Genomic DNA, 22,034 nt, shown 5'->3' with positions numbered 1-22,034 from the left:
GGCGAGCTTAACAAGCCCAATCAATGGAAGATTGCTGCAAAAGGGCGGGCTGGTGCCAGGATCCCGTTGCCCACCCACCACTGATGCTGCCTGTACCCAACTCACACTCCTTGGTGAAATTGCAGCTGTTAACTCTGTTTCTCTCTCCACAGATGCTGCCTGATCTGCTGAGTATTTCCAGCACTTTTTGTTTTTATCACTATCTACATTGGCAGCCATCATACAACTGACCATCCAAGCTCACACGACCTCCCAGTTTGCCTTACAGAACGTCTCAGAGACAAGCAATGATTTTCCTTGTACACGGCCTTGCCACATTTAAAACACCTTCAGATCTCTGACTTCTGCTCATTCGGCTTTGCCTGGTACAAGCTGAGCTGCTGATCGCTGAGCAGTTTGTCTGTGAGACAGCAGGAGGTGTCTAGTCTCCCACCACGCGATGGTTCACCTGTGCTCTCAAGCCCATAAAATAATCAGCAACATGTGCCTAGCTGTTTGAGAGATTTACACTCCTGATTAACTATCTGTTACAAAAGCATAGAACTATGTTAGAGTTGAGGCCGAAGATCTTATTGAATGGAGGAGCAATCTCGAGGGGCCGTATTTAAGGAAGGACATACTTGCATTGGAGGCTGTTCAGAGAAGGTTCACTAGGTTGATTCTGGAGATGAGGGGGTTGACTTATGAAGATAGGTTGAGTAGGTTGGGCCTATACTCTTTGGAGCTCAGAAGAATGAGAGGTGATCTTATCGAAACATAGAAAATAATGAGGGGGCTCGACAAGGTGGATGCAGAGAGGATATTTCCACTCATAGAGGAAACTAAAACTAGGGGACGTAGTCTTAGAATAAGGGGCCGCCCATTTAAAATTGAGATGAAGAGAAATTTCTTCTCTAAGAGGGTTGTAAGGCTATGGAATTCTCTGCCCCAGAGAGCTGTGGAGGCTGGGTCACTGAATATATTTAAGGCGGAGATAGACAGATTTTTGAGCGATAAGGGAGTAAAGGGTTATGGGGAGCGGGCAAGGGAGTGGAGCTGAGTCCATGATCTGATCAGCCATGATCTTATTGACTGATGGAGCAGGCTCGAGAGGCCAAATGGTCTACTCCTGCTCCTATTTTTTATGTTCTTATGTTCTTATTTATGGCCTAATCCTGCTCCTATATCTTAAGCTCTTATGCCAGTACCTGTATTTTGTTTTGCAGAGCATCGTCAAACTCTGAATGTTGCCTGCACGTGCATTCCCGGGAAGCATTCAAAAAGGAGCTCAACAGGTTCCTACGAGTGATATACACCTATACATAGAGAACTTAGGAGGATCAATGGGCCAGTGTCACCAGTCACCATGATCTCCTAGAGCTTGCTTGATCACCTTCATAAATTGGAGAGGAATTTCCCCAGATTTCATAACAGCGTTACCTCTTGGCCCCACATAAATTTTGTGATCCTCTTTAGCCGAGCCGGCTGCTCAGACCAGTTCAGTCCAAAAATGACCATCAGGGGCCTATGTATGTCAGAGGACCCTGGTTAGCATCTTAAATGGTCCTATCCCCTGACTCAGGGGCCCTGGGATTTTGTTGCAGGTAAGGGAGGTAGGTCACTGTCCAGCATTTTCAGGGAGCTACTGCTCTGCTTCTGCAAGGCGGGTGCCCTGAAAATTCAGTCCATTCAGTATTTGTACCCTAATATATTCGAACAGCATCATTTCAAAGCCTATGTGAGGTGGTCACTAGAAGTTAATTTACAAATTATACTTGCCATTGACATTCTGCGTCCTGAAGGAGGAGGGGTAACAGGTGGACTCTCTTCCTTATGTTCTGACTCAGAACTAGAGGTTTTTATGGAATCTGGACTTTCAGGTCGGCTGACCAATGAGCTTTCAGAAATCTTCTTTGATTTAAGCCCAGTGCAGCTGATCTTCCTCTCGGTGGGAAGCTGTCTGCCATCTTGTGAATCAGCACAATCTTCTGGATCGTCTTTGCAACGGCTCTGTTTGCAGAGAGCATTATGGGTGGGGGCTGGGATTTCCATTTGACTTGAAGGGTATGTTGTTGGCTTAGCTTGTTCCAATGCGTTATTAATATTATGGCTGTTTTTTGAACCAATGCCATTCTGATGGGACGTTGTAGAGGCATTATCACTACTGGGTGAGTGATCTTGATTTTGTAATGTGTGATGGGTGTGGCTCATTTGATTTGAGTTCTCGCCAATGTGCTCATCATGATGCTGTCCACTGTTTTGCTCCTGGTCTTGTTGTGATTGATCCATTAAGTAGTCTTTTCCAGTCTGATCAGTTGGCTCTTAAAATAATAAATGAAAATGTTAGACATTTATCTGAGTTCAGTTAAAAAATATTTACTTACATGCAATGGATTAAAAATATTCTCTATTTAAAAGGTACAAAAATTTTATAATGGCATGGTGCAATGTAACAACTCTATACTGCTTACATGTCGGTTGATCTGTTTACCCATTGCAATTTATTTGGTCAAAGTTCATGCAAATCTATAGACAAAAGCACTAATGCTGCAAATGAACAGATTCCTCCAATTTTATTTGATGCTGTAGAAATACTGAAAAGATTGATGGCTGTAAGTATGTAGATGACAAGACCTCAATCATTTTTTTCTTTACAATAATGTCAACATCTCTTAGTTCAAATTAAACCACTTCAAATTATCAGTTCATTCAATGATTTTCCAAACTAAAAAGTCACATTTGCTGCTTTGTTTAAATTGCTTAAGTCAGTCCAGGCTCCAGTGTATTGGTAACAAGGTTTTATAAGCTTGGTTATAAGGTGGTTATAATACAATTTCTGTAAGAGAGGACCAATAAATGAAGTTGATTCATCATTTAATTGGAAAAAAAGTTACGGAAGTAGATATTCAATTAAGCTGGAGATTATATTGAAAAATAAATGATTGTATTAGGAAACGATAAATAACTTGTATTTATCATAGTGCATATTAGAATGTGATCATTATTAGGATCTCAAAAATGAATATTTTTACACTAGTGTTAGATCTCTTAATTTCCAATGAAATACGAACTCCGGTTGTAGTTTTAATGTAACTTTATTCTGGCAGCAGCAACAAGCTTCTGGCTTTAAGCCAGGCCTTTGTCCTTCTGAGACCACATGGTCAAAATGGCTGTACTTATACCTGGTTCAATTTACAGAAAAAAACTCGCCTTCTTTGACCTTATTGGCTCATTTGATAGTCTTTTAACCTTTAATTGGCTCGCTACCCAAAGGTCCTAAAATGTCAAGTTGATTGATGACTTAATGCAATGTGCCCAGTCGCACGTAGACATGGGAGTCTGTGTTTTCTCAACCTGTCTAAATGCAGCCTGTTTGAATTCTCTATCAACTAGGCATCCAGCATTGGTGAAAAAATACATCATAATGGTGCAGAAATTGTGGTCGGAGGCTTCCCATGGGCGGATGCCACCAACCTGAAAAAAATCTATGAACTTACCTGGTGGTCCAGGAGGTTCGGAGACTTGCGGTCCTGGACCTCTAGGCATAGACCTGCATAGAGGCCCATGCATCTAAGGGAGGTAGGCGCTTCGCACACGTCTCTGGGATCACGTGGGCCAGCCCAACCAATCAAAGTATGGGTATTACCATTCATACTTGTGGTGAGTTCCGTATGTACGGAATCACCATAAATATGAATGGGAATACCCCTCAAAATACACAAACACTTAAAATAAAATTTAAAAAACTTCACATATTTAAAATGAATCAAAATGGAATATAATTAATTATTTAAAACAAAATTTAATTTTTTTGAAAAATAAATATATATATTTTAAAGGGTCTAAAAATAAAACCTTATTTTACGGGTTTTTAAATGTTTAAATTATTGAAAATAATGTATTTTTCTGTCCTTTAAAAGTCTTGCAATGATAAAAGCAGACCTTGCACTTGCTTTTATCAGTCATAAGAATTTCATGGGCATTCATTGGACAGAAGTTGGACAAATAGCCCAACTCTCCGCCAGCGAATGTTCACTTCTGTTAGATTCGTACGATCTGTCAAGAGGATTCTGACAGATCGCAAGTTTTGGGTTTAAGCGCATGTGCAGTGCATGCCTAAACCTGGAACTTGCGGAGCCTTTCGCACACACCCGTGGGGGCCATGAATTCAGCTCTAATATGTTGGCGCTAAAATTTGCTCACCACAGTATGCAGTGTAAGTGCAGTACTGGCCATTGGTACCAGATTCCCCATGCTCTATTTTTCCCATTCCTGCATCTTTTCCTGCCAATTTTCACACCTCCCACTTCCTCTCCTGAACATGCTGACTGTTTGCTGGAGTGGACATTCTTCATGTGCGAACCTAGCCCATGAATGCCGGCAGGCTGTTCAAACATGGGGGCATCACAGCTGAGCCCTGTCTGCACTCTGCATCTAAACATGCGCACTTTAAGCAGGAATTTCTGTATAGGAATCAACTTTCCCTTTTCCAACCTAGTGTTGCCCGATACGTCAGTCACTGGCCACATGTTGTTAATTCGGAATCCAGATGTGGAAAATTGCAATTTCATTAGTATATAAAACATGAGTAATAGACAGTCACCTGATCAATTTATGCCAGAGTACCAAACTGTGGTGAAAGAGAAGAATTGCAAAGTTTTGCACTGAATGTTGGTAGATGTTTGTTAATTAAATATATACGTGAAGTACATTTACCTGTATTGTGTATAAGATGTTTTCTACTAAAATTAGTGTATGTGGTTAAAATAGTGTTAGACCTGTGGCTAGTCAGTGATTTCTATTGAGCAACACTGCTCTAACTTATGAATACGGAGGCCAATTATAACATGACTACTCCTGCCCTGGCTGAGATCAGTTCAATCGGCACAAAAACAACATTTAAATCTTAAAGATTACAGTCATTTTTAAAAAAGCAGTAATTAAAATGCTTTGACGAGTCTAAAAGACATGGTAAAAATAAAATCTACACAATTTACTTAAAGCTTACAGTGGTCTGTTTGGCTCACTGCTTCACCAGCTGAATTATGTGGAGACTCAAATATCTGACTGCATACTTGAAATCTAGACTGAACTAACTGACTGCTCATATTTGACTCCCACTGTGTCACTTAATTTGTTTTTTTAAACTAATAGTTCAAGTATAAAATAAATCCATTCTTTTGATCTTAATAGAAGTGGGGATGTTCTCTGATGATTGCACAGTGTTCAGTGCCATTCCCAACTCCTCAGATAATGGCCCTGAAATTCCGGTCGCAGGCTTCCTTCGGACGAACACCTTCAACCCGAAATTTCTCTACGAAAGTACCTGGTGATCCTGGAGGCGCCTTGGATTCCGGTCGGAGGCCTTTTCTTCCCGCACTCCGCAGCACGTCCACGTCTTCTAGATACGCAAGTGAAAGCTGGAGTCACGTGGGCCTGGATAACCAATCACGGTACAGTATTCTCATTGATAATAATGGGAACTTTGTATCTCCGAGTTCCTATTACTAGCAATGAGAATAGCCTCTAAAACACCCAAAAAATAAAATATAAAAAATAAAAAAAACACCTCACATATTTAAAATTAATTGAAATTAAAGTTAATTGAATGTTTTGGACAAAAAAATATTTGGGGGATTCTTTTTTTTAAATGGCCCTGAAATTCCATCGGAGGCTTCTTTCGGATGAACGCCTCCAACCAGAGAATTTTTACGAGTTTACCTGGTGATCCCGGAGGAGCATGGGATTTCATTGGCGAGGCCTTCTCTTCCCGCACTGCGAAGCATGCTCCCGTCCTCCAGGTTCCCACGCAGAAGGTGCAGTCACATGTGAGTGCGCAGCCAATCAGGTACTGTATTCCACAGCTTTTTCATTAATAGCAATGAGAACTCCGTATCTATGTTCTCATTGCTATTAATGAGAAAAAAAACATACACTAAACACCATAATAAAAAATAAAAAAGACACCTCACATAATTAAAATTAATTGAAATTAAAGTTAATAAATGTCTTAGAAAAAAAAATTCCGATTTAAAAAAAAGTTTTTTTAATTATAGTTTAAAATCAATTTACCACAGTGGGCAGGGTTTTTAAACAATAAAATGTTTTTTTTATTTAATTTAATTATGTTTTTGTATGTTTTATAACTCTTATGTCTGTAAAAGTAAACTATCCACCAGCTTTTATCAGGCGCAAGAGTTTTCAGGACATTTGCTGGACAAGATATGGGTAAATACCCCAATCTTGCCCATGCAAATGTCCTCGCTCCCGAGATACAGAAGATCTGTCAAGCTCCAGGTTGACAGATCGGAAAAGCCGGTTTTCAGTACATGCGCATTGTGCGCTGAAAACCGGCTTTTGCAATGCCTTCCCGGGTCCGTAAACACTCCGTACAAACCCAGGGAGGCCGGGATTTCTAGGCCATTGTGTTTTAATAGGGTTTAAAATAAACTTACCTTAATGGAAAGGGTTTTTAACATAAAGATGTGTTTAAATGTTATTTTTATATGTTTTACAACTCTTACGCTGGTAAACGTAGGCTATGTGCCTGCTTTTACCAGGACATTCGCTTGGCAAGAGATGGGCAAATGGCCCAATTTTGCCTGCACGAATGTCCTTCCTGCAGGGATGTGAAAAATCTGTCAAGAGATATCTTGACAGATCGGAAAAGCTGGTTTTCGGCGCATGCGCATTGCACACCAATAACCGGCCTTTGTAAGGCCTCGCCCGGTCCGTACATATTCCGTACGGACTCGGCAAGGCCGGGATTTCAAGGCCAATAAACCAGTCTATGTTCGCATGCAGCAAGAACTGGACAAACATAGAAACATAGAAAATAGGTGCAGGAGTAGGCCATTCAGCCCTTTTAGCCTGCACCGCCATTCAATGAATTCATGGCTGAACATGAAACTTCAGTACCCCCTTCCTGCTTTCTCGCCATACCCCTTGATCCCCCGAGTAGTAAGGACTTCATCTAACTCCCTTTTGAATATATTTAGTGAATTGGCCTCAACTACTTTCTGTGGTAGAGAATTCCACAGGTTCACCACTCTCTGGGTGAAGAAGTTTCTCCTCATCTCGGTCCTAAATGGCTTACCCCTTATCCTTAGACTGTGACCCCTGGTTCTGGACTTCCCCAACATTGGCAACATTCTTCCGGCATCTAACCTGTCTAAACCCGTCAGAATTTTAAATGTTTCTATGAGGTCCCCTCTCATTCTTCTGAACTCCAGTGAGTACAAGCCCAGTTGATCCAGTCTTTCTTGATAGGTCAGTCCCACCATCCCGGGAATCAGTCTGGTAAATCTTCGCTGCACTCCCTCAATAGCAAGAATGTCCTTCCTCAAGTTAGGAGACCAAAACTGTACATAATACTCCAGGTGTGGCCTCACCAAGGCCCTGTACAACTGTAGCAACACCTCCCTGCGCCTGTACTCAAATCCCCTCGCTATGAAGGCCAACATGCCATTTGCTTTCTTAACCGCCTGCTGTACCTGCATGCCAACCTTCAATGACTGATGTACCATGACACCCAGATCTCGTTGCACCTCCCCTTTTCCTAATCTGTCACCATTCAGATAATAGTCTGTCTCTCTGTTTTTACCACCAAAGTGGATAACCTCACATTTATCCACATTATACTTCATCTGCCATGCATTTGCCCACTCACCTAACCTATCCAAGTCACTCTGCAGCCTCATAGCATCCTCCTCGCAGCTCACACTGCCACCCAACTTAGTGTCATCCGCAAATTTGGAGATACTACATTTAATCCCCTCGTCTAAATCATTAATGTACAATGTAAACAGCTGGGGCCCCAGCACAGAACCTTGCAGTACCCCACTAGTCACTGCCTGCCATTCTGAAAAGTCCCCATTTACTCCTACTCTTTGCTTCCTGTCTGCCAACCAGTTCTCAATCCACGTCAGCACACTACCCCCAATCCCATGTGCTTTGACTTTGCACATTAATCTCTTGTGTGGGACCTTGTCGAAAGCCTTCTGAAAGTCCAAATATACCACATCAACTGGTTCTCCCTTGTCCACTTTACTGGAAACATCCTCAAAAAATTCCAGAAGATTTGTCAAGCATGATTTCCCTTTCACAAATCCATGCTGACTTGGACCTATCATGTCACCATTTTCCAAATGCGCTGCTATGACATCCTTAATAATTGATTCCATCATTTTACCCACTACTGAGGTCAGGCTGACCAGTCTATAATTCCCTGTTTTCTCTCTCCCTCCTTTTTTTAAAAAGTGGGGTTACATTGGCTACCCTCCACTCCATAGGAACTGATCCAGAGTCAATGGAATGTTGGAAAATGACTGTCAGTGCATCCGCTATTTCCAAGGCCACCTCCTTAAGTACTCTGGGATGCAGTCCATCAGGCCCTGGGGATTTATCGGCCTTCAATCCCATCAATTTCCCCAACACAATTTCCCAACTAATAAGGATTTCCCTCAGTTCCTCCTCCTTACTAGACCCTCTGACCCCTTTTATATCCGGAAGGTTGTCCTCCTTCGTGAATACCGAACCAAAGTACTTGTTCAATATGTCTGCCATTTCTTTGATCCCCTTTATGACTTCCCCTGATTCTGACTGCAGGGGACCTACGTTTGTCTTTACTAACCTTTTTCTCTTTACATACCTATAGAAACTTTTGCAATCCATCTTAATGTTCCCTGCAAGCTTCTTCTCGTACTCCATTTTCCCTGCCCTAATCAAACCCTTTGTCCTCCTCTGCTGAGTTCTAAATTTCTCCCAGTCCCCGGATTCGCTGCTATTTCTGGCCAATTTTTTTGCCACTTCCTTGGCTTTAATACTATCCCTGATTTCTCTAGATAGCCACGGTTGAGCCACCTTCCCTTTTTTATTTTTACGCCAGAGAGGGATGTACAATTGTTGTAATTCGTCCATGCGGTCTCTAAATGTCTGCCATTGCCCATCCACAGTCAACCCCTTTAGTATCATTCGCCAATCTATCCTAGCCAATTCACGCCTCATACCTTCAAAGTTACCCTTCTTTAAGTTCTGGACCATGGTCTCTGAATTAACTCTTTCATTCTCCATCCTAATGCAGAATTCCACCATATTATCGTCACTCTTCCCCAAGGGGCCTCGCATAATGAGATTGTTAATTAATCCTCTCTCATTACACAACACCCAGTCTAAGATGGCCTCCCCCCTAGTTGGTTCCTCGCCATATTGGTCTAGAAAACCATCCCTTATGCACTCCAGGAAATCCTCCTCCACCGTATTGCTTCCAGTTTGGCTAGCCCAATCTAGTTGCATATTAAAGTCACCCATTATAACTGCTGCACCTTTATTGCATGCACCCCTAATTTCCTGTTTGATGCTCTCCCCAACATCACTACTACTGTTTGGAGGTCTGTACACAACTCCCACTAACGTTTTTTGCCCTTTGGTGTTCTGCAGCTCTACCCATATAGATTCCACATCATCCAAGCTAATGTCTTTCCTAACTATTGCATTAATCTCCTCTTTAACCAGCAATGCTACCCCACCTCCTTTTCCTTTTATTCTATCCTTCCTGAATGTTGAATACCCCTGGATGTTGAGTTCCTAGCCCTGATCATCCTGGAGCCACGTCTCCGTAATCCCAATCACATCATATTTGTTAACATCTATTTGCACAGTTAATTCATCCACCTTATTGCGGATACTCCTTGCATTAAGACACAAAGCCTTCAGGCTTGTTTTTTAACACTCTTTGTCCTTTTAGAATTTAGAATCCAAGCTTGGGCTGAAAAATGGCAAATAACATTTGCGCCACACAAATGCCAGGCATTTACCATCTTCAACAAGAGTAAGTCCAACTACCACCCCTTGATATTCAATGGCAGCACCATCTCCGAATCCCCCATCACCAACATCCTGGGGATTAGAATTGACCAGAAACTTAACTGAACCAGCCACATAAATACTGTGGCTACAACAGGAGGGCAGAGGCTGGGCATTCTGTGGTAAATGACTCACCTTCTGACTCCCCAAAGCCTTTCCACCATTTACAAAGCACAAGTCAGGAGTGTGGTGGAATACTCTCCATTTGCCTTGATGAGTGTACCTCCAACAACACTCGAGTAGCGCGATACCATCCAGGACAAAGCAGTCCACTTGTTTGACACCTCATCCACCACTTTAAACGTCCAGTCTTTCCACCACTACAGTGTGTAGCATCTACAAGATGCACTGCCGCAACTCGCCAACTCGACAGCACCTCCCAAACCCGCAATCTTTACCGCCCAGAAGGAGAAGGGCAGCATGCGCATGGGAACACCACCCCTCAAATTTCCCCACAAAGTTATGGACCATGCTGACTTGGAAGTATATCGCTGGGTCAAAATCCTGGAACTCCCTCCCTAACCGCACTGTGGGAGTACCTTTACCACACGAACTGCAGCGGTTCAAGAAGGCGGCTCACCACCACCTTCTCAAGGGCAATTAGGGATGGGCAATAAATGCTGGCCTTGCCAGTGATGCCCACATCCCAGGAACTAATAAGAAAAACATGCAGCAGAAATAAACAAATAAGGAGTATAAATAATATAGGCCTCACCTTTAATCATTCTAAGTGTGGTCGGTGCCAGGAAGTTAGGAAGGTTTCCAGGATCTCCCTGTTGTTCTGATAAAAGTTTATAGCCACTAAGGGCCATCGGGACAGGTTTGTGAGGTGAGGAATTGGTCATAATGCAAACTTGCTGTACAACTGAGCTCTTCGATTTGCAGATGCTCAGCTCTGACTCCAGGTAGAGCCCCTGTTTAATTTTTCTGATCCCTAAGTGAATAATTTCAAGTATATTCAGAAACAAGGAGAAGGCAGCTATGCCGAGCATGAAGACGATGAAAATACTCTTCTCGGTGGGCCTGGAAACGAAACAATCCACAGTATTGGGGCAGGGCGATCGCACACACTTGTAAAGAGGATCAAGCCGAAACCCGTACAGGACATATTGACCCACCATGAAACCAATTTCCATCACCGATCTAGTCAGGATCTGGAGGACGTACGTGCATAACAGCGAACCGCGGAGAGGTGCCCTGTTTACTTTGCGCTGCTCCTCCAACTTTCTCAGTTCTTTTTCCAATCTTTTGTGTTCTTCCATCATCGGCTCAATGTCTTCCAGTTCGGCTCGGATGTGAGCTTTCTTCCACTGCCTTTCTTTCTCGAGTGCTCTCAGCCGGTAGAGTGCGTGGCCCATGTAAACCAGGGACGGCGAAGATACGAAGATGACCTGTAAGACCCAGTACCGAATGAGAGAAATGGGGAACGCCATGTCGTAGCAGACGTTCCTGCAGCCTGGTTGCTCGGTGTTGCAGATGAATTCAGCTTGTTCATCATCCCAAACATCTTCAGCAGCCACCCCAAGAACCAGCATCCTGAAAATAGACAGGATTGTCAACCAGATCTTCCCCACGATGGTTGAGTGAACGTGCATCTCTTCCAAAATGCTTCCTAGCAAATTCCAATCACCCATCTTCACAACCTAATTTCTTCTCAGCCTGAAAACAATGAATACGTCAACTTTGTCATCACTGAACAGTATCTATCCACTTTTCTAACCTCACAGTGCTCAATTTCGTTCTCTTTGTCTGTTATTACTCCCCCTCCGCGTTTATTTGCCTATCGATCCTTTGGGCTGTCGCTCGTACTAAAATAGGTTGCTTATCATCATTAGTTGCCTATACTGCCGCACAAGGCGTGTGACCCCTGCTCTTTCCCCGTAGCCCTGTAAATATTTTCCCTTCAAGTATTTATCCAATTCTCTTTTGAAAGTTACTAGTGAATCTGCTTCCTCCATTTTTTTTAGGCAGGGCATTCTAGTTCACAACAACTGCAGAACATTCTGAGGGGGAAGGGTGAACAGCCAGAGGTCGTGGTCCATATCGGTACTAACGACAGAGGGATGAGGTCCTGCAGGCAGATTTTAGGGAGCTAGGAATGAGATTAAAAATCAGGACCTCAAAAGTAATAATCTCTGAATTACTCCTGGTGCCATGCGCAAGTGAGTACAGAAACAGGAGGATAGAGCAGATGAATGCATGGCTGGAGAGATGGTACAGTAGGGAGGGTTTCAGATTCCTAGGGCACCAGGACTGGTTCTGGTGGAGGTGGGATCTGTATAGGCCGGACGGGTTATGCCTCAACAGGGATGGAACCAATATCCTCGCGGGGAGGTTTGCGAGTGCTGTTGAGCAGGGTTTAAACTAATTTGGCAGGTGGATGGGCACCAGGATGTAACATTAGAAAGGGGAAATAAAGTGCTTAAAGGATTGGGAGAGGCAGAGAGCACTAAAGTAAGAAATAATAAGGAATTAGGCGGGGTCCAACTAAGAGCAAATACAGGATGGTCCAAAATGGGATTACAGTGTATGTATGTGAACGCACGAAGTGTAGTATACAAGGTAAGTGAGCTGCAGGCACAAATAACCACATAGGAATATGATATTGTGGCAATAACAGACCTGACTCAAACAAGGGCAGGAATGAGTATTAAATATTTCTGGTTATAAGGTGTTCAGGAAAGATAGGGAAGGAAAGATAGGAGTTGGTGTGGCAGTATTGGTTAAGGAGAATTTTACAGTGCTGGAAAGGGAGGGTACCATGCAGAGGTCAAGACAGAATCTATATGGCTAGTGTTAAGAAATAATAGAGGTGCCATTACATGACTAGGTACATTCTATAGACCACGAAATAGTGGGAAAGATATGGAGGAGCAAATTTGCAGATAAATTACAGAGAGGTGCAAAAACTATATAGTAATAATGGGGGACTTCAACTATCCCAATATAGACTGGGATCGTAATAGTGTTAAGGGCAGAGGAGGGGAAGAATTTCTGAAGTGTGTTCAAGAGAACTTTCTAGATCAGTATGATTCCAGCGAGGAAGGAGGCATTGCTGGATCTGGTTCTGAGGAATGAGGTAGGTCAAGTGGAACAAGTATCAGTAGGTGAACATTTAGGGAACAGTGATCATAGTATCATAAGGTTTAGATTAACTATGGAAAGGGACAGAGAGCAATTTAGAGTAAAAATGTTTAACTGGGGGAAGGCCAATTTCAGTGGGATGAGAACGGATCTGGCCCAGGTAAACTGGAATTAAAGATTGTCAGGCACAACTATAGTGGAATAATAGGCTGCCTTTAAAGAGGAAATAGTTCAGGTGCAGTTGAGTTACATTACCATGAAGTGGAAAGGTAGAGGAACTAAAGTCTCCCTGGATGACGAACCAGATAGAGAATATGATGAAGCAGAAAAAGAGCACGTATGACAGAGGTCAGGTTGCAAATATAGAATCAGACTATATATGTAGAAAGGTCAGAGGAGAAGTGAAAAAGAAAATAAGAGGGGCAAAGAGAGGGTATGAGAATAGATTGACAGCCAACATAAAAGGTAATCCAAAAGTCTTCTGCAAGCATATAACTAGTAAACGGGTAGTAAGAGGAGGGGTGGGACCAATTAGGAACCAAAAAAGAAACCCACGCATGGAGGCAGAAGGTATGGCTGATGTACTAAATGAGTACTTTGCATCTGTCTTCACCAAGGAAGAGGATGCTGCCATAGACATATGGAGGAGGTAGTGGAGACACTTGATAGGATAATAATTGATAAAGAAGAGGTATTAGAAAGGCTGATTTATCTACTTTAAGTACAATCACCAGGAGCAGATAGGATGCTGATGAAATTGAGAGCAGAAATCGTGAAGGTACTGGCCATAATATTCCAATCCTCCATAGGTACGGGGGTGGTGCCAAAGGACTGGAGAATTGCAAATGTTACAACATTATTCAAAAAACGGTGTAATAAATCCAGCAACTACAAGCCAGTCAGTTTAATCTCGGTAGTGGGGAAACTTTTAGAAAATTAACAGTCTCTTGGATAGGGGTGGATTAATTAAGGAAAGCCAGCACTGATTTGTTAAAGGCAAATCATGTTTAACCAACTTGATCAAGCTTTTGATGAGGTTACAGAGAGAGTTGATGAGGGTAATGCAGTTGACATAGTGTACATGGATCTCCAAAACACGTTTGACAAAGTGCCACATAATAGGCTTGCCAGCAAAATTGAAGTCCATGGAATAAAAGGGACCGTGGCAGCCTGGATATGAAATTGGCTAAGTGACAGGAAACAGAGAGTAGTGATGAATGGTTGTTTTTTGGAATGGAGGAAGTGATGTTTCCCAAGGGTCGGTTCTAGGACCACTGCTTTTCTTGATATATATTAATGACTTGGACGTGGGTATACAAGGCACAATTTCAAAAGTTGCAGATGAAAAAACTTGGAAGTATAGTGAAGAGTGATGAGGATAGTGATCGACTTCAGGAAGACATAGGCTGATGAAATGGGTGGACACGTGACAGATGAAATTTAACGCAGAAAAGTGTGAAATAATGTATTTTGGTAGAAAGAATGAGGAGAGGACATATAAACTAAATGGTACAATTCACAAGAGGGTGCATGAATAGAGAGACCGAGGGGTATGTGTGCATAAATCGAAGGTGGTAGGGCAGGTTGAGAAAGCAGTTAAAAAGGCTTACAGGATCTTGGGCTTCATAAATAGAGAGTGTGGATATTATGATGAACCTGTATAAAACACTGGTTAGGCTCCAACTGGAGTATTGTGTCCAATTCTGGGCACCACACTTTAGGAAGGATGTGAAGACCTTAGAGAAGGTGCAGAAAAGATTTCTGAGAATGTTTCCAGGACTTCAATTATGTTGTTAGACTGGAGAAGCTGGGGTTGTTCTCCTTGGAGCAGAGAAGATTGAGAGGAGATTTGATAGAGGTGTTCAAAATCATGAGGGTCTGGACAGAGTAGATAGAGAGAAACTGTTCCCATTAGCAGAAGGGTTGAGAACCAGAGGACACAGATTTAAGGTGATTGGCAAAAGAACCAAAGGCAATGTAAGAAAAAACTTTTTTACGCAGGAAGTGGTTAAGATCTGGAATGCAATGACTGAAAGGATGGTGGAGGAAGACTCAATTTTATCTTTCAAAAGGGAGTTGGATAAGTAGCTGAAGGAAAAACATTTGCAGGGCTACGGGAAAAGGCCAGGGGAGTGGGGTTGCTGAGAGTTGGCACAGACTCGACGGGTCAAATGGTCTTCTTCTGTGCTGTAACCATTCTATGATTCTGTGATTTTTTTGAACTTGCTTTGTAAAAAAAAAATTCCTCTGGTTCTTTTGCCAATTATCTTAATTTTGTGCCCTTCAGCCACTGAACATAAGAACATAAGAATTAGGAACAGGAGTAGGCCATCTAGCCCCTCGAGCCTGCTCCGCCATTCAAAAAGATCATGGCTGATCTGGCCGTGGACTCAGCTCCACTTACCCGCCCGCTCCCCGTAACCCTTAATTCCCTTATTGTTAAAAATCTATCTATCTGTGACCTGAATACATTCAATGAGCTAGCCTCAACTGCTTCCTTGGGCAGAGAATTCCACAGATTCACAACCGTCTGGGAGAAGAAATTCCTTCTCAACTTGGTTTTAAATTGGCTACCCCGTATTTTGAGGCTGTGCCCCCTAGTTCTAGTCTCCCCTACCAGTGGAAACAACCTCTCTGCCTCTATCTTGTCTATCCCTTTCATTATTTTAAATGTTTCTATAAGATCACCCCTCATCCTTCTGAACTCCAACGAGTAAAGACCCAGTCTACTCAATCTATCATCATAAGGTAACCCCCTCATCTCCGGAATCAGCCTAGTGAATCGTCTCTGTACCCCCTCCAAAGCCTATTATATCCTTCCTTAAGTAAGGTGACCAAAACAGCACACAGTACTCCAGGTGCGGCCTCACCAATACCCTGTACAGTTGCAGCAGGACCTCCCTACTTTTGTACTCCATCCCTCTCGCAATGAAGGCCAACATTCCATTCGCCTTCCTGATTACCTGCTGCACCTGCAAACTAACTTTTTGGGATTCATGCACAAGGACCCCCAGGTCCCTCTGCACCTCAGCATGTTGTAATTTCTCCCCATTCAAATAATATTCCCTTTTACTGTTTTTTTTCCCCCAAAGTGGATGACCTCACATTTTACGACATTGTATTCCATCTGCCAAACCTTAGCCCGTTCGCTAAATCTATCCAAATCTCTTTGCAGCCTCTCTGTGTCCTCTACACAACCCGCTTTCCCACTAATCTTTGTGTCATCTGCAAATTTTGTTACACTACACTCTGTCCCCTCTTCCAGGTCATCTATGTATATTGTAAACAGTTATAGTCCCAGCACCGATCCCTGTGGCACACCACTAACCACCGATTTCCAACCCAAAAAGGACCCATTTATCCCGACTCTCTGCTTTCTGTTCGCCAGCCAATTCTCTATCCATGCTAATACATTTCCTCTGACTCCGCGTATCTCTATCTTCTGCAGTAATCTTTTGTGTGGCACCTTATCAAATGCCTTTTGGAAATCTAAATACACCACATCCATCGGTACACGTCTATTCACCATGCTTGTTATATCCTCAAAGAATTTCAGTAAATTAGTTAAACATGATTTCCCCTTCATGAATCCATGCTGCGTCTGCTTGATTGCACTATTCCGATCTAGATGTCCCGTTATTTCTTACTTAATGATAGTTTCAAGCATTTTTCCCACTACAGATGTTAAACTAACCGGCCTATTGTTACCTGCCTTTTGTCTTCCCCCTTATTTAAACAGTTTCTCCTTATTTACTCTATTAAAACCATTCATGATTTTGAACACCTCTAAAATCTCCTCTTAACCTGCTCTGCTCTAAGGAGAACATTCCCAGCCTCTCCAATCTAGCCACGTAACGAAAGTCCCTCATCCCTGCAACCATTCTAGTAAATCTGCTCTGCAACCTCTTCAAGGCCTCGACATCCTACCAACATTAGTATCGACCATCTTTCCTGAATCCTATCTCCAGTTATCCATCTGCATTAATCTCAATAGCACAATGAACAATCTAGATGATTGCCATTTCAATACTTTTAATTAAAAAAATAAGTTTAAAGACGGTCACATTAAAATACATGTAAGGCCACACGATGACCCTCTTCCTTGTTCTTATTATTTGGACTTAGAAAAATCATAGGTTTGTAGACACTTACCAAACTGTAAAAATGAAAACAGTTTCAAAATAAATATCTGGTCTCAGCAGACTTGCTTCTTTAGTTTTGGGGTTGATTTTCTTGAACAGCAGAAGAAGAATAAACACACATACTTGCTCAATCAAAGCAAAAGCAAATACGTGCTGTTCGACGCACTCCGATCGTAGCTTTGTTGAATTGCCCCGTGATCCAGACTTTAACAATCTAAATCACAAATGACTTTCTTTTTTGAATGATCGATCAGAAATTGATTTCACAATGTCTGGAATTCAGAATGAACCTATAATTACTGGAGGCAATGGTAACAACACAGGAAGAGTCCCTCAGGCTGATAAACTATTCATTAATGCTATTAATGTGTCCCCACCCATACACTCAGTACATGCACAGCACTCAGATACCAGGCAGGTTAGGAGATGAAACCTTATATCTATCCAGATAAAATAGGCTTTTCTTTCACAAATTATGAACATCATGTACCTTCCTTCAGAAGAAGGCATGAATTAAGTTTAGAATTTGCAATTTTTTCACGAACACTTTCAAAATGTTTATTTTTTAAATTTGGAACTGTAACATGACCAGCACGAAATCAATTATGTTTTGCAAACTCTGGGACGCAGATCAATCGGTCATGTCCGATTTCATAGTCAACTGCCCGACTTCTATTTTTGTGAACAATGTTAGTTGTATAATTTTCACCGCGCGACAAATCCAAGAAAAATGTAGGGATCAGCACCAACATCTGTACATGACCTTCTTTGACCTCACAAAGGCCTTCGACTCTGACAACCGAGAGGGATTATGGAGTGTCCTCCTCAAATTCGCCTGTCCTCAAAAATTTGTCACCATCCTCTGCCTGCTTCACGATGACATGCAAGCTGTGATCCTTACCAACAGATCCACCACAGATCCAATATAAGTGCAGACCGGGGTCAAGCAAGGCTGTGTCATTTTACCAATGCTCTTCTCAATCTTTCTCGCTGCAATGCTTCATCTCACGTCCAACAAGCTCCCCGCTGGAGTAGAGCTAATCTGCAGGACAAATGGGAAATTGTTCAACCTCCGTTGCCTCCAGTCGAGTACCAAGGTTGTCCCAACCACTGTCATTGAATTACAGTATGCAGACGACGCTTGTGTTTGCACATACTCAGAGATCGAACTCCAAACCATCGTTGACAGCATCGCTGAAGCATACCTTACATTAAACATCTGTAAGACAAAGGTTATCTACCAACTTGCCCCCGCCTCACAGCACTTTCCCCCCTGATCATCAAGATCCACAACAAGACCCTGGACAGCCTGGACCACTTTCCATACCTTGGGAGCCTCCTGTCAGCGAGGGCAGACATCGATGATGAAACCCAACACTGCCTTCAGTGTGCCAGTGCAGCCTTCGATCGCCTGAGGAAAAAAGTGTTTGAAGACCAAGATCTCAAACCCGGCACCAAGCTCATGGTCTACAGAGCAGTAGTGATTCCCGCCCTCTATGCTTCAGAGACATGAACAATGTACAGTAGGCACCTCAAAGCACTGAAGAACTACCATCAATGCTACCTCCGCAAAATCCTGCAAATTCATTGGCAGGATAGGCGCACCAATGTCAGCGTTCTCTCCCAAGCCAATATCCCCAGCATTGAGACATTGACCATGCTTGATCAGCTCCGATGGATGGGCCACATTGTCCGCATGCCTGACATTAGACTCCCGAAACAAACACTCTATTCCGAGAAACATCACAGCAAGCGAGCCCCAGGAGGGCAGAGAAAACACTTCAAGGACACCCTCAAAGCCTCCTTGAAAAAATTTAACATTCTCACCGACTCTTGGGAATTCCTGGCCCATGACCGCTCAAAGTGGAGAAGAAGCATTCGGGAAAGCGCAAACACTTCGAGTCTTTTCATCAGGAGCTCGCGGAAGTACAAACAGTGAAAGGAGCGTACGACAAACCAAGCATCACACCCACCCATCCCTTCAACCACCACCTGTCCCACCTGTGACAGAGACTGTAGATCCTACATTGGACTTATCAGCCACCTTAGAACTCATGTTAGTGTGGAAGGAAGTCATCCTCAACTCCGAGGGACTGCCCAAGAAGAAGATAATTTCTATTGCTAAAATTTCTTCTTCTTAGGTAGTCCCCTGGAGTCGAGGATGACTTGCCACCACACTAAAATGAGTTCTAAGGTGACTGATGAGACCAATGCGGGATCTACAATCTCTGTCACAGGTGGGGCGATGGTGGTTGGAGGGACAGGTGGTAGGGTGCTTGATTTGTCGTACGCTCCTTCCGCTGTTTGTACTTGGCTTCCACGTGCTTCCGGCGAAGAGACTTAAAGTGCTTAGTGCATTCTCGGATGCTTCCCCTCTACTTTGAGCAGACTTGGGCCAGGAATTCCCAAGAGTTGGTGGGGATGTTACATTTTCTCAAGGACGCTTTGAGGGTGTCCTTGAAGCATTTTCTCTGCCCTCCTGGGGTTCGCCTGCCATGACGTAGCTCAGAGTAGAGTGCTTGTTTCGGGAGTCTAATGTCAGGCCTGTGGACAATGTGGACCGTTCATCAGAGCTGATCGAGCGTGGTCAATACCTTGATGCTGGGGATGTTGGTCTGAGAGAGAACACTGAAGTTGGTGCGCCTATCCTGCCAATGAGTTTGCAGAATTTTACAGAGGGTAACGTTGGTGGTACTTCTCCAGTGCTTTGAGGTGCCTACTGTACATAGTCCATGTCTCTAAAGCATAAAAGACGGCGAGTATCACTACTGCTCTGTAGACCATGAGCTTGGTGCCAGGTTTGAGATCTTGGTCTTTGAACACTCTTTTCCTCAGGTGTCCGAAGGATGCACTGGCACATTGAAGGCAGTGTTGGACTTCATCATCGATGTCTGTCCTTGCTGATAGTAGGCTCCCAAGGTATGGGAAGTGGTCCATATTGTCCAAGGTCTTGTAATGGATCTTGATAATCGGGGAGCAGAAATGTGTGGCGGGCGCAGGTTGGTAGAAAACCTTTGTCTTACTGATGTTTAATGTAAGGCCCAGACGCTCGTACGTTTCAGTGAAGGTGTCAACGATGGTTTCGAGTTCAGACTCCAAGTGTGCACAAATGCAAGCGTCATCTGCATATTGTAATTCAACGACAGAAGTTGGAACAACCTTGGATCTGAACCGAAGGCGTCGAAGGTTGAACAATTTCCTGCTTGTCCTGTGGATTAACTCCACTCCAGCATGAGCTTGTTAAGGGTGAGTTGAAGCATTGCAGCAAGGTAGAGTGAGAAGAGCATTGGTGCGATTACGCAGCCTTGCTTGACCCCAGTCCACACGTATATTGGGTCTGTGGTGGATCATTGGTAATAATCACGGCTTGCGTGTCATCGTGAAGCAGGCAGAGGATGGTGACAAATTTTTGAGGACAGCCAAATTTGAGAAGGACACTCCATAATCCCTTATGGTTGACAGAATCGAAGGCCTTTGAGAGGTCAAAGAAAGCCATGTACAGAGGATGATGCTGCTCCCTGCATTTTTCTTGGACTTGTCGCCCGGTGAACATCATGTCCGTTGTGCCTCTTAGTGAGCGGAATCCACATTGCGACTTTGGGAGGAGCTCTTCGGCCAATGGGAGGAGACGATTGAGGTGGGATTCTTGCGAAGATTTTCCCTGGGGCAGACAGCAGGGACACTCCTCTGTAATTACCGCAGTCAGACTTGTCACCTTTCTTGAAGATGGTCTCAGAGATGCTACTAATATTATTACAATAATGTGCATAATATTTCTTGTCCAATTATAGCGTTAACAGTTCAATTCAGTAATTTGTTCTGAAATAGTGCAGACAAGACTTTATTGAAGATTTTTAATATTTATTCAATTTCAATAATTGCGACTGATCACGAACTCTAATTGTAACTTTAGTTACCCAAATCCCATTTTGATCCTTTTACTCATTCTTCAACCTAATTAAAAGTAAATTAAGACAAAATTTGTATCCATCTGTTCTTAAATTGATTATTTCCTTTAACTTGCACTTAGAACATAAGAACATAAGAAAATAAGAATTAGGAACAGGAGTAGGCCATCTAGCCCCTCGAGCCTGCTCCACCATTCAACAAGATCATGGCTGATCTGGCCGTGGATTCAGCTCCACTTACCCGCCCGCTCCCCGTAACCCTTAATTCCCTAATTGGTTAAAAATCTATCTATCTGTGATTTGAATACATTTAATGAGATACTTGTGAAGTAAACTTTGCTGCTGCTCAGTTGCTTCCCACCTTTTTAACAAAGTGCATTGTGCAAAGTTGTCCTGCACAGGCATGCCAATGAACTATCTCCAATAGACAGAGAGGGGGTGAAATTGGATAAAGCCTAAAAATGGGTGTGGAAAGCGTGAAGCACAATGTGCCGGCCCCCGTTCAAAATGGAGCATGCCTGCTGCCTGCTTACTATAAAGATTGGAATGCTGATCTCAGCACTAAAAACACTGTTGGTTGACCTAGCGCTGAACAGAGGGGCCAAAGGAATTTTTCTGATGCGGCATTGGAGGACTTAGTCTTGAGGATTCACTGATGATGTGAGGTCTTCTACCTGCAGGGGGCAGGAGGCCTTCCAGATAGCATGTCAGAAGGCTGTGGGAGGAAATAGCATAAGCTGTCAGTGCCATAAGTGTTTTCCCCAGGACTTGGATCCAGGACTGTAAAACGTTTAATGATCTCCCACGAGTGGTCGAGGCAAGTGAATGCATCTTTAAATGCCATAATCTGTCAACTGCACCACTAGCCTCACACCTCCATCACTCACCTACCAACAATCTCTAGAAATCACCACTCAGACCTCACAATCATAGTTTCATCTCACCCTCACATACCTACCACTGCTGCAAGACGTATGCCCACATCTCACACCTTGTACACATTGCCAGCTATTCAAACATGGCAGGCACATTACCCAAACACATTGCACCAGACTCA

At 43.2% G+C, this 22,034-nt stretch overlaps 1 protein-coding gene across 1 annotated transcript; it reads right to left on the bottom strand.

The window, feature by feature from the left end:
- Positions 1-797: 797 nt before the first annotated feature.
- On the bottom strand, positions 798-11,477 carry LOC139266867 (gap junction alpha-10 protein-like; the record flags this gene model as incomplete). The annotated part of the gene is made up of 3 exons (XM_070884478.1): positions 10,559-11,477; positions 1,746-2,300; positions 798-808 (listed from the first exon to the last, which is right to left on the bottom strand). Coding segments are annotated over exons 1-3 (1,485 nt in total), but the record flags the coding sequence as incomplete, so codon positions are not given.
- Between the last annotated feature and the right edge of the window lie 10,557 nt (positions 11,478-22,034).

This window comes from Pristiophorus japonicus, chromosome 7 (genome assembly GCF_044704955.1).
Source record: "Pristiophorus japonicus isolate sPriJap1 chromosome 7, sPriJap1.hap1, whole genome shotgun sequence".
Taxonomy (NCBI): domain Eukaryota; kingdom Metazoa; phylum Chordata; class Chondrichthyes; family Pristiophoridae; genus Pristiophorus; species Pristiophorus japonicus.
This window is presented reverse-complemented; position numbering and strand designations above follow the sequence as displayed.